The 11,841-nt window shown below is 42.3% G+C and overlaps 2 protein-coding genes across 3 annotated transcripts in view; one reads left to right on the forward strand and one right to left on the reverse strand.

Moving 5' to 3' along the window:
* Positions 1-1,764, reverse strand: part of sh2b3 (SH2B adaptor protein 3) — a 32,923-nt gene extending 31,159 nt beyond the window's left edge. Inside the window, exons 1-2 of one of the 2 annotated variants that reach the window (XM_076271009.1) lie at positions 1,685-1,755; positions 518-560 (exon numbers count right to left, since the gene is read on the reverse strand). In XM_076271009.1, coding sequence (XP_076127124.1) covers positions 518-560; positions 1,685-1,719 — 78 coding nt within the window. In that variant the 5' untranslated portion in view covers positions 1,720-1,755. Of the gene's footprint in view, positions 1-517; positions 561-1,684 lie in introns of both variants that reach the window. The other variant, XM_076271010.1, reaches the window with a different exon arrangement.
* A 2,341-nt stretch (positions 1,765-4,105) lies between these two features.
* Positions 4,106-11,573, forward strand: LOC143105803 (BTB/POZ domain-containing adapter for CUL3-mediated RhoA degradation protein 3). The gene is made up of 7 exons (XM_076269913.1): positions 4,106-4,166; positions 4,861-5,074; positions 6,011-6,180; positions 7,863-7,949; positions 8,454-8,506; positions 8,760-8,955; positions 9,261-11,573. Exons 1-7 carry the CDS (start codon positions 4,164-4,166, stop codon positions 9,477-9,479), a joined length of 942 nt encoding a protein of 313 aa, XP_076126028.1. The 5' UTR covers positions 4,106-4,163; the 3' UTR covers positions 9,480-11,573.
* The last annotated feature ends 268 nt before the right edge of the window (positions 11,574-11,841 follow it).

Here is an 11,841-nt window from a genome sequence, read left to right on the forward strand (position 1 = left end):
AAAATTCAGGGGCTGAAGAAACAAAATAGTTGTTCAAGCCAGCATGCCAGCATAACAAGTTCACTTCCCTGGGTAAAGAAATCCACAAAACACACACACACACACAAACACAAACACACACACACACACACACACAGTAGCAGCATAGCAGCAGACAAAAAAGTCAAGCTGTCATTCTTTACACTACTAAGGCAGGGTCAGGAAGGTTCTGATAACACACCGACACATTTTCACACACTGCTCTACATAGATGGGAGATGAGTTGGGGGACCTTTTGGGGGACCACACTGCTCTACATAGATGGGAGATGAGTTGGGGGACCTTTTGGGGGACCACTCATCTCTGTGTACAACCTTGTGGCCTATTATACCATCAGTGAATATCTCCCTGTTCAGCCTACCAGAACAAAGTCTCTTTCTCCATTGGAAGCCCACATATCTCTGACTGGTTTAAGCAGTGCGTCAACAAATGGCCAAGCACAGACAAGTGGACACACATGCAAAACATACACACTAACCTCTCTCTGTTGTAACCAACAAAATTGATATTTTCGAGACATCCTAAAGGGTCACCAGAACACATTTGAACACATACATAATGAGACATGTGCAAACGATAACGAACAAATATTTCAAACTATTATAATTAGCTGCTTGAAGAGAATGGCAATCATCTACATCTGGGCTAGCATAGAACAAAACCACTGCATTTAAAAAAAGAGATCGGTTTAAGACGGTTATGCCTTGCGTTAATTTAGACATACAATCAACTCACTGATTATTACATAAAAATGTAAAAATCTTTATTGTCTCCCTAAATGGTCATAGAAATAAAGCCTAAAGTAAACACAGCGAAGGGGGAAATTAGTTTCAGTTCTTTGCATTAACGTTGCCTTGTCTTGAATTTCCCCTAGGGATCAATAAAGTATCTATCTATCTATCTATCTTGCCGCAAGCAACGCTACACTTCCCAGACGGATGGATAAAACTATGAAGGGAACACACGATCATTCAACACCAAGCCAACTATGCTGTAGACATCGTGAGAACTTTGATGCCAATAAGTGCAGTAACGTTAGTGTCAGACCCAAAGCAATGTTAAGTGCAATTCACAAGCCAAGGATGCTCCCACTAGGTACTTTATTAAAAACTCTGTGGCGATATAACATTTACATTAGTGTGTTCAGCTCCTTACACTGAACAGGCAATTAACTTTAGCTAAAATACTTAAACTAAATCAGGCGCGATAAGTAAGCTAACTATTCACTTTAGCTATAAGTTAGCGAACTTGACAGCCATTTAAACTTTTCAGTCGCACGGCTATTTCTTCGCGTTTTCGTGCATACCCCATTGGCATTGGTTATTTTAGTTGATACAATTCTAAACTGTAATCAATGTTCTTCTTCAGACTTGAGCTAAGTTACAGTGGTCAACATCGCGACCGTCATCTCTTCCCCTCAGAGACGCTCAGAGCGATGGTATTTCTAGTCACAGCCTCAGAAAAAACCTCAGGACTCTGAGCGTCCTTACAACGCAAACACACGCAAGTTCTCCGTTATCTGGCAAAGGCAAGTGTACTTTTTAGAGCTACAAATGTCTAGCTGAAAATCACTCTTCAATTGTTTCGGTACATGTAAACTCTAACGTTTCCACGCGCACGTGGTGAGATGTAATGATCAAGTTACCTGCAAGCCCAGATGCCCGTTAATTTCTCTCTCATGTTGAAAGTGTGCAACAACACCAGGCTGAACTGCGAACAGCGCTAAGTGAAAAGCTATGAGGCATGAGGTAGTTTCAAAATAAAAGGCCCCCTCCCCGCGAAGTCTTCTTCTTCTTCTTCTTTGGGGTTTTACGGCAGCCAGCATCCAAAAAGTTGCATTGCTGCCTTCTATGGGAGTAGCACCTTAGTGCACTATATTCTGCTATACAGTCCAGTGTCTACAGAGAATGTAGTGTCTTAAAAATGTGAGAAAAAAACAGCGTTTTCCCCTCCCGCTTGACCCTACTTCTAAAATACTTTTCAGGGATATTTCTTCCAAGCCTTTTCTCGCAATTCTCTGAGAAGATCCTGTCTTTGGTGGTCATAATGTCTTAAACCAAAACATGTACCGTCTCAGGTTCCTGACATGAACACAAGCTCTGTTTTCCTAAAATAAATAAAGTGCTGTTCAGACACGTGTGACCAATCCTCATTCTAGAAATAATAACCTGCTCCTTATATCTTAGCCCCCCTCTTTTACAAACATTACTGAGTCAGTTACCCTACTAGATATTGAGAATAGATGCCTCCCTTTGCTTTCTTGCTCTCAGAGCTGTTGCCATTTTAAAATTGTTTCCTGCCACACATAGGCTACTTTTACCCTCCGCCTTTGATAGATTTTTTATATAATTGTTTGTTTATTTACTTTTTAGAGATTACATTGGAGTCCCAATATGCATATCAAACAGAATATTAGATATTTACCACCATAATCTCAATTACAACAAATTACTCAGTCACACAATACAATATGGCTTCCACCCATAGGCTACACATAACATCTACACCCATATTCACATACCCTCCAACTACCCCAGTACCCACCCCCACATACCCACACCTAACAAAACATCCACACTCACAAACACAAGGTTCCCCATCAAAGCCAGCTCATCAGTTTTCTTTACTTGGGCCCTTCATAAAGCATTTTATATTTCCTGCCATATTAAACTGCTGCTTTTTATTTCTGTCCTCCTCATGCATTGTTTTTCTATGTTTAAGTAATATCTCATCAGACTAAGGAGGAGAACATCACCCGCCATCCCATTGGGTATTTCTTTTGCCTATGCCTTTGATAGATTTATGTTGAAATCTATGTTTTCCTTTTGAGCAGCTTCCTTAACCAACTTATCAACCTTTTCTGTAATGCATACATGAGCTGGGACCCATATGAATGATATTTCTACCCCTCTCCTTTTCACATCTCTTAATTGCCAGAAGAATATCATACAAGGTCTTGTCGACTCTTTGATGACCCTTTCCCAATACTATTGATAGCTGACACAGAGTCACTACATATCAACATTTTATGATTCTGAATTGGCTCAGACCATCGCACTGCCATCAGAATTGCATATAATTCCACTGTGAACACACTTAGAAAATTTGAGGTTCTCTTAAAAGTTTGGGCATTCCACCTCTGAACAACAAAAGCTGCTCCACCTGTTTCTTGATCCTTTGAACCATAGAAAAATGTAACGTTTCTGACAGTTTAATCTGCATGTAGTCTACACCATAACATGTTTCTAGAAACCAAAAACGTTGGGAACTCCATGACTGAGAAACGTTTTATCACTGGGCCTACAACTTTCAGGAACAATAGGCCTACCAGATTTTCAGTAATCAAAATCAAAGATAAAATGTCAGTGGATTATATTTCAGGACGTTACTGTCCTTTTGTGCATTTGGCTGAGCGGTCATTACAAAATGAATGTTGCATACCAGATAGAACACAGATTAGGAGGTTACACTGCTGAGGAAACTGAAATAGAGAAAAACTGGTGGTGACTATAAACAATAATCCTTGTGCAAAGGCATTTGTTTTACCAACCATGGCATGCACATTCTAGTACATGCAGCTTCAATTTACTTGATCAAGTGAGATGTCAAAACCACTTACTTATGAAATGGAAAAAATAATCTCACATAATTTACTGTTGTTACAGAATTTACTGCTGCTTTTTTAAACGATTAATTTCCATGGTAAACTAGGCCTACAACACCTGTGTACAACACTCTGGAACCAAAATGCACAGCTTTGCCTGTGCAATGTCTTCATATTATGTATAGTAACTTAATCCTTACATTTATTAGAATCATATTTCTTAGGTCCACTAAAATTGAGGAGTGCAGATGCTTGCAGCCTGTTTATCTAAGAGAAAAGTGTCAAAACTGGTTTGTTTTAAAATGCCATTGAAAGTTTAAAGTAGACCAAAATAGATGAATGATACATTTGATTACACAGAGACGGTCAAATAAATTGTCTACACACTGCAATCTATGCGTTCTCATGAACTTTTACGAATTAAAGAATGAGATAGGAATTTAACGCCAGTGAAAAAGGACGCCACCTAAAACCGGAAGTGTGTTTTGTCTGATTCTAAGGTTCGGAAGTGTGGGGTTCTATGGTAAGTTTCCTTATTTTGTGTGTTTTAAAGTTATATTTATATGCCGTGATATAGCTGAACAGCACTGTACTTTGGTATGCTACTTTTAAGGGTACGTAATACAATGGAAAAAGCAGATGTTTGTAACTCCCTTCTTGAATAGTGGACCTTGATAGCAGCTAGTCGTTTCTGTGAGCAATGCTAAGTGCGTATCTTGAATGTTAGCTACTAGCTAGCTAGGTATGATAGCAGGTTAACTTCTGTTACAGTAAGTTAAGGAGCTAGACATTACTAACCACAGCTACTGTTCGATTTAATCGACTGTCATGTTCTGCTACTTTAACCATCCGCCCTACATAGTGTCACTTGATTGTGGTATTAATAAATAAAGGTGATCAACGTTATCACTTCAAGTTATTGGCTAGCTAACACCAGCTGATTGCACAAAACCAAGGAGCTGGTGACACCAAGCGGACCCAATATTTTTCCTTAATTAAATTGGGTTGCGTTAACGTTACTACATTTTTAGTAGGGTCGATGGAGTTTGATGTTGTGATGGGAAGGATACGTGAAATAAACAAGCCGGCTGTCATTTGTTTAAATCATGAAGATACAGTTGATATGTCAGTAAAACGTTATGGTGGAATCGATGTCTAGAAGCAGGCGCTGAGATCAGGAATTGTAATGTGTTTTATCATGTCCACTCTAACTATAGGAAGAGATGTCAGGAGAGAGCGTGGTGAGCTCCGCGGTGCCGGCGGCTACAACACGGACCACCTCGTTCAAGGGTTCGAGTCCCAGCTCCAAATACGTCAAGCTGAACGTGGGGGGAGCGCTGTATTACACCACCATGCAGACCCTCACCAAGCAGGACACCATGCTGAAGGCCATGTTCAGTGGGAGGATGGAGGTCCTCACGGACAGCGAAGGTGAGGCCTGTTTGCATGGCATGCCTACACACACACACACACACACAAGTGGAAAATGTGTTCCTACCGAAGTATATGAGCTTGGGGCCATATGAGCTTGGGCATCCGTGGCCTACTGGTTAGGGAATCCGACTTGTGACCAAAGGGTGGCCGGTCCCTGACTGGTAGGAAAAATTGTGTGTGTGTGTGTGGGGGGGTGGGGGTTGGTGATTGAACAGCGCTCTTCCACATCATGGATGAGGTGCCCTTGAGCAAGGCACCTAACCCCCAACTGCTCCCCGGATGCCAGGATTAAGGTTGCCCACTGCTCTCGGTGTGTATGTGTGCTCCTAGTGTGCTCACTGCTCTGTCTGTCTGTGTGTGTGTGTGTGTGTGTGTGTTTGAATCACTACCCCCAGACGCGTAAAATGCAAATTCCTTGTATATGTAAGTATACCTGGCCAATAAGTCTCCTCTCATATCACCACTTACAACAAGTCTTACTGATCCTAGCACTTACCAGCCGTCTTGAACTGACACTCAACTGTTTAAAAACAGCACTCACTGATGCACTGTACTCTATGGTTTTTAAATTGTCCTAAAATTGTTGAGAGAATTGTTTTAAAACTTAACTGTTACCATGTTGTTAGTTGCTTTTGTTAAAAATGTGTCAGACAAATGTAATATAATGTAATGTAATCTTAAGTTTAAATAGAAGTTTAAGTGTCAACAACTCTGCTAAAAAACTCATGAAACATGATTCATGTCAAAATCCACCTCTTTGTGGAGCATCATGGAGCCTGGTCTTTGCAGGGCTATATCTTATACCTAGTAACACTGCAACACAAACACAGTGTGTGTTGGAAATAGTGCATCAATGCATTGTTGCAGTCTATCACAAGTGAGAAGCCAATGTTCACGAGAACCCTCTCTTGTGTGGTTCCTGCTGTCCTCTAGGCTGGATCCTCATTGACCGGTGCGGGAAGCACTTTGGGGCCATTTTAAACTACCTGAGGGATGGCGTGGTGCCTTTGCCAGACAACCGGAGGGAGGTTGAGGAGCTCTTGGCCGAGGCCAAGTACTACCTGGTGCAGGGGCTGGTGGATGAATGCCAGGCTGCTTTGCAGGTATATTGCAGCAACTTCCATCAGACTTACATGATCAAGCAATCAAGTCAACACTTACAGTATCTCACAAAAGTGTACACCCCTCACAGTTTATTATATCTTTTCATGGGACAACACTGAAGAAATGACACTTTGCTACAATGTAATGTAGTCAGTGTACAGCTTGTATAACGGTGTAAATTTACTGGCAAAAAAAGTGAGTACACTCCTAAGTGAAAATGTCCAAATTGGGCCCAGTTAGCCATTTTCTCTCCCCGGTGTCATGTTACTTGTTAGTGTTACAAGGTTTCAGATGTAAATGGGGAGCAGGTGTGTTAAATTTGGTGTTATCGCTCTCACACTCTCTCCTACTGGTCACTGGAAATTCAACATGGCACCTCATGACTAAGAACTCTCTGAGGATCTGGAAAAAGAATTGTTGCTCTACATAAAGATGGCCTAGGCTATAAGAAGATTGCCAACACCCTGAAACTGAGCTTTAGCACGGAGGCCAAGACCATACAGCGGTTTAACAGGACAGGTTCCACTCAGAACAGGCTTCACCATGGTTGACCAAAGAAGTTGAGTGCACGTGCTCAGCGTCATATCCAGAAGTTGTCTTTGGAAAATAGACGTATGAGTGCTGCCAGCATTGCTGTAGAGGTTGAAGGGGTGGGGGGGGTCAGCCTGTCAGTGCTCAGACCATACGCCGCACACTGCATCAAATTGGTCTGCATGGCTATCGTCCCAGAAGGAAGCCTCTTCTAAAGATGATGCACAAGAAATTCCACAAACAGTTTGATGAAGACAAGCAGACTAAGGACATGGATAACTGGAACCATGTCCTGTGGTCTGATGAGACCAAGATAAACTTATTTGGTTCAGATGGTGTCAAGCATGTGTGGCAGCAACCAGGTGAGAAGTACAAAGACAAGTGTGTCTTGCCTACAGTCAAGCATGGTGGTGGGAGTGTCATGGTGGGGGGCTGCATGAGTGCTACCGGCAGTGGGGAGCTACAGTTCATTGAGGGAACCATGAATACCAACATGTACTGTGACATACTGAAGCAGAGCATGATTCCGTCCCTTCGGAAACTGGCTGCAGGGCAGTATTCCAACATGATAACGACCCCAAACACACCTCCAAGACGACCACTGTCTTGCTGAAGAAGCTGAGGGTAAAGGTGATGGACTGGCCAAGCATGTCTCCAGACCTAAACCCTATAGAGCATCTGTGGAGCATCCTCAAACGGAAGGACATCTCTGTGATGTCATGGAGGAGTGGAAGAGGATTCCAGTGGCATCCTGTGAAGCTCTGGTGAACTCCATGCCCAAGAGGGTTAAGGCAGTGCTGGAAAATAATGGGGGCCACACAAAATATTGACACTTGGACATTTTCACTTAGGGTTGTACTCACTTATGTTGCCAGCGGTTTAGATATTAATGGCTGTGTGTTGAGTTACACTGTTATACAAGTTGTACACTCACTACTTTACATTGCATCAAAGTGTAATTTCTTCAGTGTTGTCCCATGAAAAGATATAATACAATATTTGCAGAAATATGAGGGGTGTACACACTTTTTATTTGTGAGACATGACCAGCAAGTGAATATAAATTCACTCTTTGCAGTGGAACAGTTTAAGCAATGTGATGCTATGTGTCATCTTTAATGACGAAATAACACACAATTCCTTCTTCTAGAACAAAGATGCATATGAACCTTTCTGCAAAGTCCCGCTGGTGACATCGTCTAAGGAGGAACAGAGACTCATTGCCACCTCAAATAAGGTAGGTGGAGAATGCCATGGTTGAAATTTGACCGACAACAGAATCTGTTTCTCACACCTACCTGATTTCCTTGGGAATCCATTAGCCCTTCGGCAAGGGAGTTTTGATAAATTCTGGATGAATGCAGTCATCAACAATGTAAGATTCTAAAATGCTGTATCCAACGGACCGAGACATTCTTTAGAACATTCATTCCATCCCTTTCATTTTCACACTAGTGTGATGGTACCTGCTGAAGTGCACTCAATAGAGATTGCTAAAACACGTGACCAAGATTATGGGTACGTTTGGCAGTTTACATTGGTTTACATGGGCAGGGATTGCCGCAGATCCCCAAAATGCTTTGCGTTCACCAATGGGAAAATGCCATGATGACGACACATTCTCAATCTCTATACATTTCTATTTAGGTGTCACCCATCCACATTACATACAGTCCTGTCCAGTTTTTAGCCCTCAATGCTCCATACAGCAGTTGTGCTCATTGCACTTATTTGTTCACAGCCGACCGTGAAGCTGTTATACAACAGGAGCAACAACAAATACTCCTATACCAGGTAATAATAATTCTTTGACAACCACAAGTACATCTTAAAAGAGAATTCCGGTGTGATATTGACCTAAAGTGTGTTGAAACATGATGCCTCCCTGAATTCTCCTTTAACTAGAGGGTCATAGTATCCGTTAAGCAGTTAGTGAGGAATTGCTTTTGCGTACTGCCAACTGCCATGCAGAATTATGTTGCCATGTGCATCTGTAGAGAAGGGGCCATGTTGATTTTTTAATTGACTGCTCCTGTCACCTTCACAGCAATTCTGATGACAACATGCTGAAGAACATTGAGCTGTTTGATAAGCTCTCTCTGAGATTCAATGGACGTGTCCTGTTCATCAAAGATGTGATCGGGGACGAGATCTGCTGTTGGTCATTCTACGGGCAGGGCCGCAAAATCGCAGAGGTGTGCTGCACCTCTATTGTCTACGCCACAGAGAAGAAACAGACAAAGGTAACATTAACTCAAACCGTTTCCTGTGGTCAGAATTATTTCCGTCCAGTGTACGTTTCTGCATGTGTTTGTAGAAGTCTGTGAGGTGTGTGTGTGTGTGTGTGTGTGTGTGTGTGTGTGCGCGCTGTAGAGACAGCTGAGTGATAACAAATGCACTGTGCTCTTCTGTGAGCAATAAAACTGACATCTTAAAAATCCAACAATAAATAAGTGTGCTCACAGAGCATAAAACATCTGATCTCAAGCTGCTATCTAGACCTTTTCCCCCTTTGCTCTGTGTATGTTTCCTTCGCGTGTGTGTGTAGGTGGAGTTCCCAGAGGCACGTATCTACGAGGAGACGCTCAACATCCTCCTGTACGAGTCGCAGGACGGCCGCGGGCCGGACAACGCCCTTCTGGAGGCCACAGGGGGCGCTGCCGGCCGCTCCCACCACCTGGACGAGGACGAGGAGCGCGAGCGCATCGAGAGGGTGCGGCGCATCCACATCAAACGGCCCGACGACCGCACGCACCACCACCAGTGACCTCTCTCTTTCTCCTCTCCTCCGTCGGTGACCTTTGGTCCCCGTGATTCCGTCTACACCCTCTCTCTCACTTCCTCTGCGCCTGTGCCTTAGAACCACCAGCTCTTCTGCCCCCCCACCCCTTCCTTGTCCTGCCTCTCTCTTTCTCTCTCTCTCTCTCACACACACACACACACACACACACACACACACACACACACACACACACACACACACACACACAGGCAGGTTTGCAATTGCCTTTTGTCCTGCAGTCAAACCTGAGGTAGCTACAGGTCATTTAACAGATGGGGAAGCATCTAGGCCAAGGCTCTAAGGAAAGATCGCAGTTATATGTTTGCTTTTGTTTTGTTTTGTCTTCTGTTATGAACAGTGATATTTTGTTAGCAAAAACATAGGCCCCACGCAAGGACATTTTGTTATATCTAAAAAATGTTATTAGAAAGAAAACAAAAAGCTGCCATCCAGTGTGCAGTGACTGTGCATTAGTCATTAGACTGATAGATGGACCGATCTGATGTGCTGTCTATGGTGGGGAGAGCATTGTGCAATCTGGGTTAACCTGACATTTTACTAGATGGATTTACAGCTAGCCTCAATAACACATTGTTTACAGCTAGTCTCAATAGCATAATGGTGATTTGGGCATTGTGTTTTCATGGGGTCCAACTTTACAGGCAAATAAATTCCATTGGTTTCGGGACAGTAAAACATGAGCTAAATCGAGCTACTTTCACTGTTGTACTGTAGTGCTAAATAATTAATAGATGCAGGCTGTGGAGGGACTATGTCAAATACGTGAGTTGCTCAATAGCCTGACTATTCCATCTGTCCCCGTATATAAAGTGGCTAGAGTCTTTGCGCTATTGTCTTCAGTCTAATATGTAGGTGTGCCTCAGAGCCACTTGTGCTTTCAGCGTGATTTCAATTTGATCACTTTTGCATGTTTTTGTGTTGTCTTTTATGCTTTTTTTTTTTTTTTTTGTCTGAGTGACCTAATTGTACTTGTTGTATTCGCGTGTGTGCGCATATGTTCCAACGGTTTTGTGGTTTCGAATGTATTTCTGTGAGAAGTGCTGTAGTATGCTGCAGGTATCCTGTTGGCGAAGGTGAGATGTTTCTCACCATCTCTCTTGTATGCAGTGAGGTGGAGTACAGCTAGTTTTACCTTTGGAGGGAGAAAATATGTTTGTTTTTGTTGTGTGTTTTACCTTTTTTAAAGAATGATTTAAGAAGTATTATTGAAGTTCTGGTTTGTACACACTGTGGTCTTGGTCAAACCTTGTAGAACAACCAGAGTCATTAAATGAAGTATGTATGTCATGCTCATCTAAAACACATCCAAATTATGATGTGAGAGAGGCTATGAACATATCAAAGTCTGAAAAATGATTTAAATTATTGAAGATTTTCCAACTGGATGTGCTGTGTCCACAGGCAGCTAGTGGTGGTTTGGCCTCTAGAGGGCGACGTTGTTCTGCAGAAGAGGCAGCCCAGGCTGGGAGAGCTGTAACTGGTCTCCATCCTATAACTGCAGTCAGACGGCCCAACAGTCGTAGCACATTATTTTGTACCCCCACTATCATAATCTATGTGGGGCTGACAGATGCGGCAGGAGGACGGCCATGTAGTTAAAACCAGATCATGTTCTACATTTTGTTTAATTAATAACATTTAACCTCATCTCCCTTGAAGTCAGATTGGTAAGTGATCGTGTAGAGGTTAGAACCTGAGACATGGATGGGGAGGTGAGGTGTATGTGTGTGTGGAGGGGTATGAGGTGTCAGTTTGATCTGGGGATGATGGAGTAATGGATCTTGAGGCCGAACTGTAACTAGAGACGTCACTAGCAGGAAGGGTGAGTGCCCATTGAACCACCGCTGAATATTGACAGACACATGAGGAGTCGTGTCTCCTTGGTTTTATTTCTCGTTAAGAAGTATGTCCTCACATTTTAAAATTACGTTGTCTTTTTGGTTGAAAACGCTTGTTCTTTGTAGACCAGAAGTGTTTGTACAGAATATCTGAACAATAAAAAAATGTTTTGCATATATTTATACCTAATGTCCCCAATAAAGATTGTCATATTCCTTTTATTGTTGTATGCAGCATTCATCTGTTTAGTATAAAAACATTATATTGTACATATATCCCTATTACAATAATTACATTTTCTAACCCAGCATTTTAGGACCTGTGCTCTGAAACATTATAAAAAGGGAAGAAAATTATACATTGGTATAGCACAAATATCCAGTGAGACTTTGTAGTTGTTCCCTGGGTCTATTGGAGGCTTGGAGCATTAGAAACAAAGGACAAATGGACTTGTGATTTCATAGAGGATGTCTTTTGGATCTCCTGA

The sequence above is a fragment of the Alosa pseudoharengus genome, unplaced genomic scaffold (genome assembly GCF_046254945.1).
Source record: "Alosa pseudoharengus isolate Yale_2024_CS ecotype anadromous, Long Island Sound unplaced genomic scaffold, YU_APseudo_1.1 YU_APseudo_1.1_scf_6, whole genome shotgun sequence".
Taxonomy (NCBI): Eukaryota; Metazoa; Chordata; class Actinopteri; order Clupeiformes; family Clupeidae; genus Alosa; species Alosa pseudoharengus.

Excerpts from the sequence above, each read along its gene's own strand:
- LOC143105803 (XM_076269913.1), top strand. Across the intron at positions 5,075-6,010 it reads GGTCCTCACGGACAGCGAAG|GCTGGATCCTCATTGACCGG; the intron begins GTGAGGCCTGTT and ends GCTGTCCTCTAG. Across the intron at positions 6,181-7,862 it reads AATGCCAGGCTGCTTTGCAG|AACAAAGATGCATATGAACC; the intron begins GTATATTGCAGC and ends TCCTTCTTCTAG.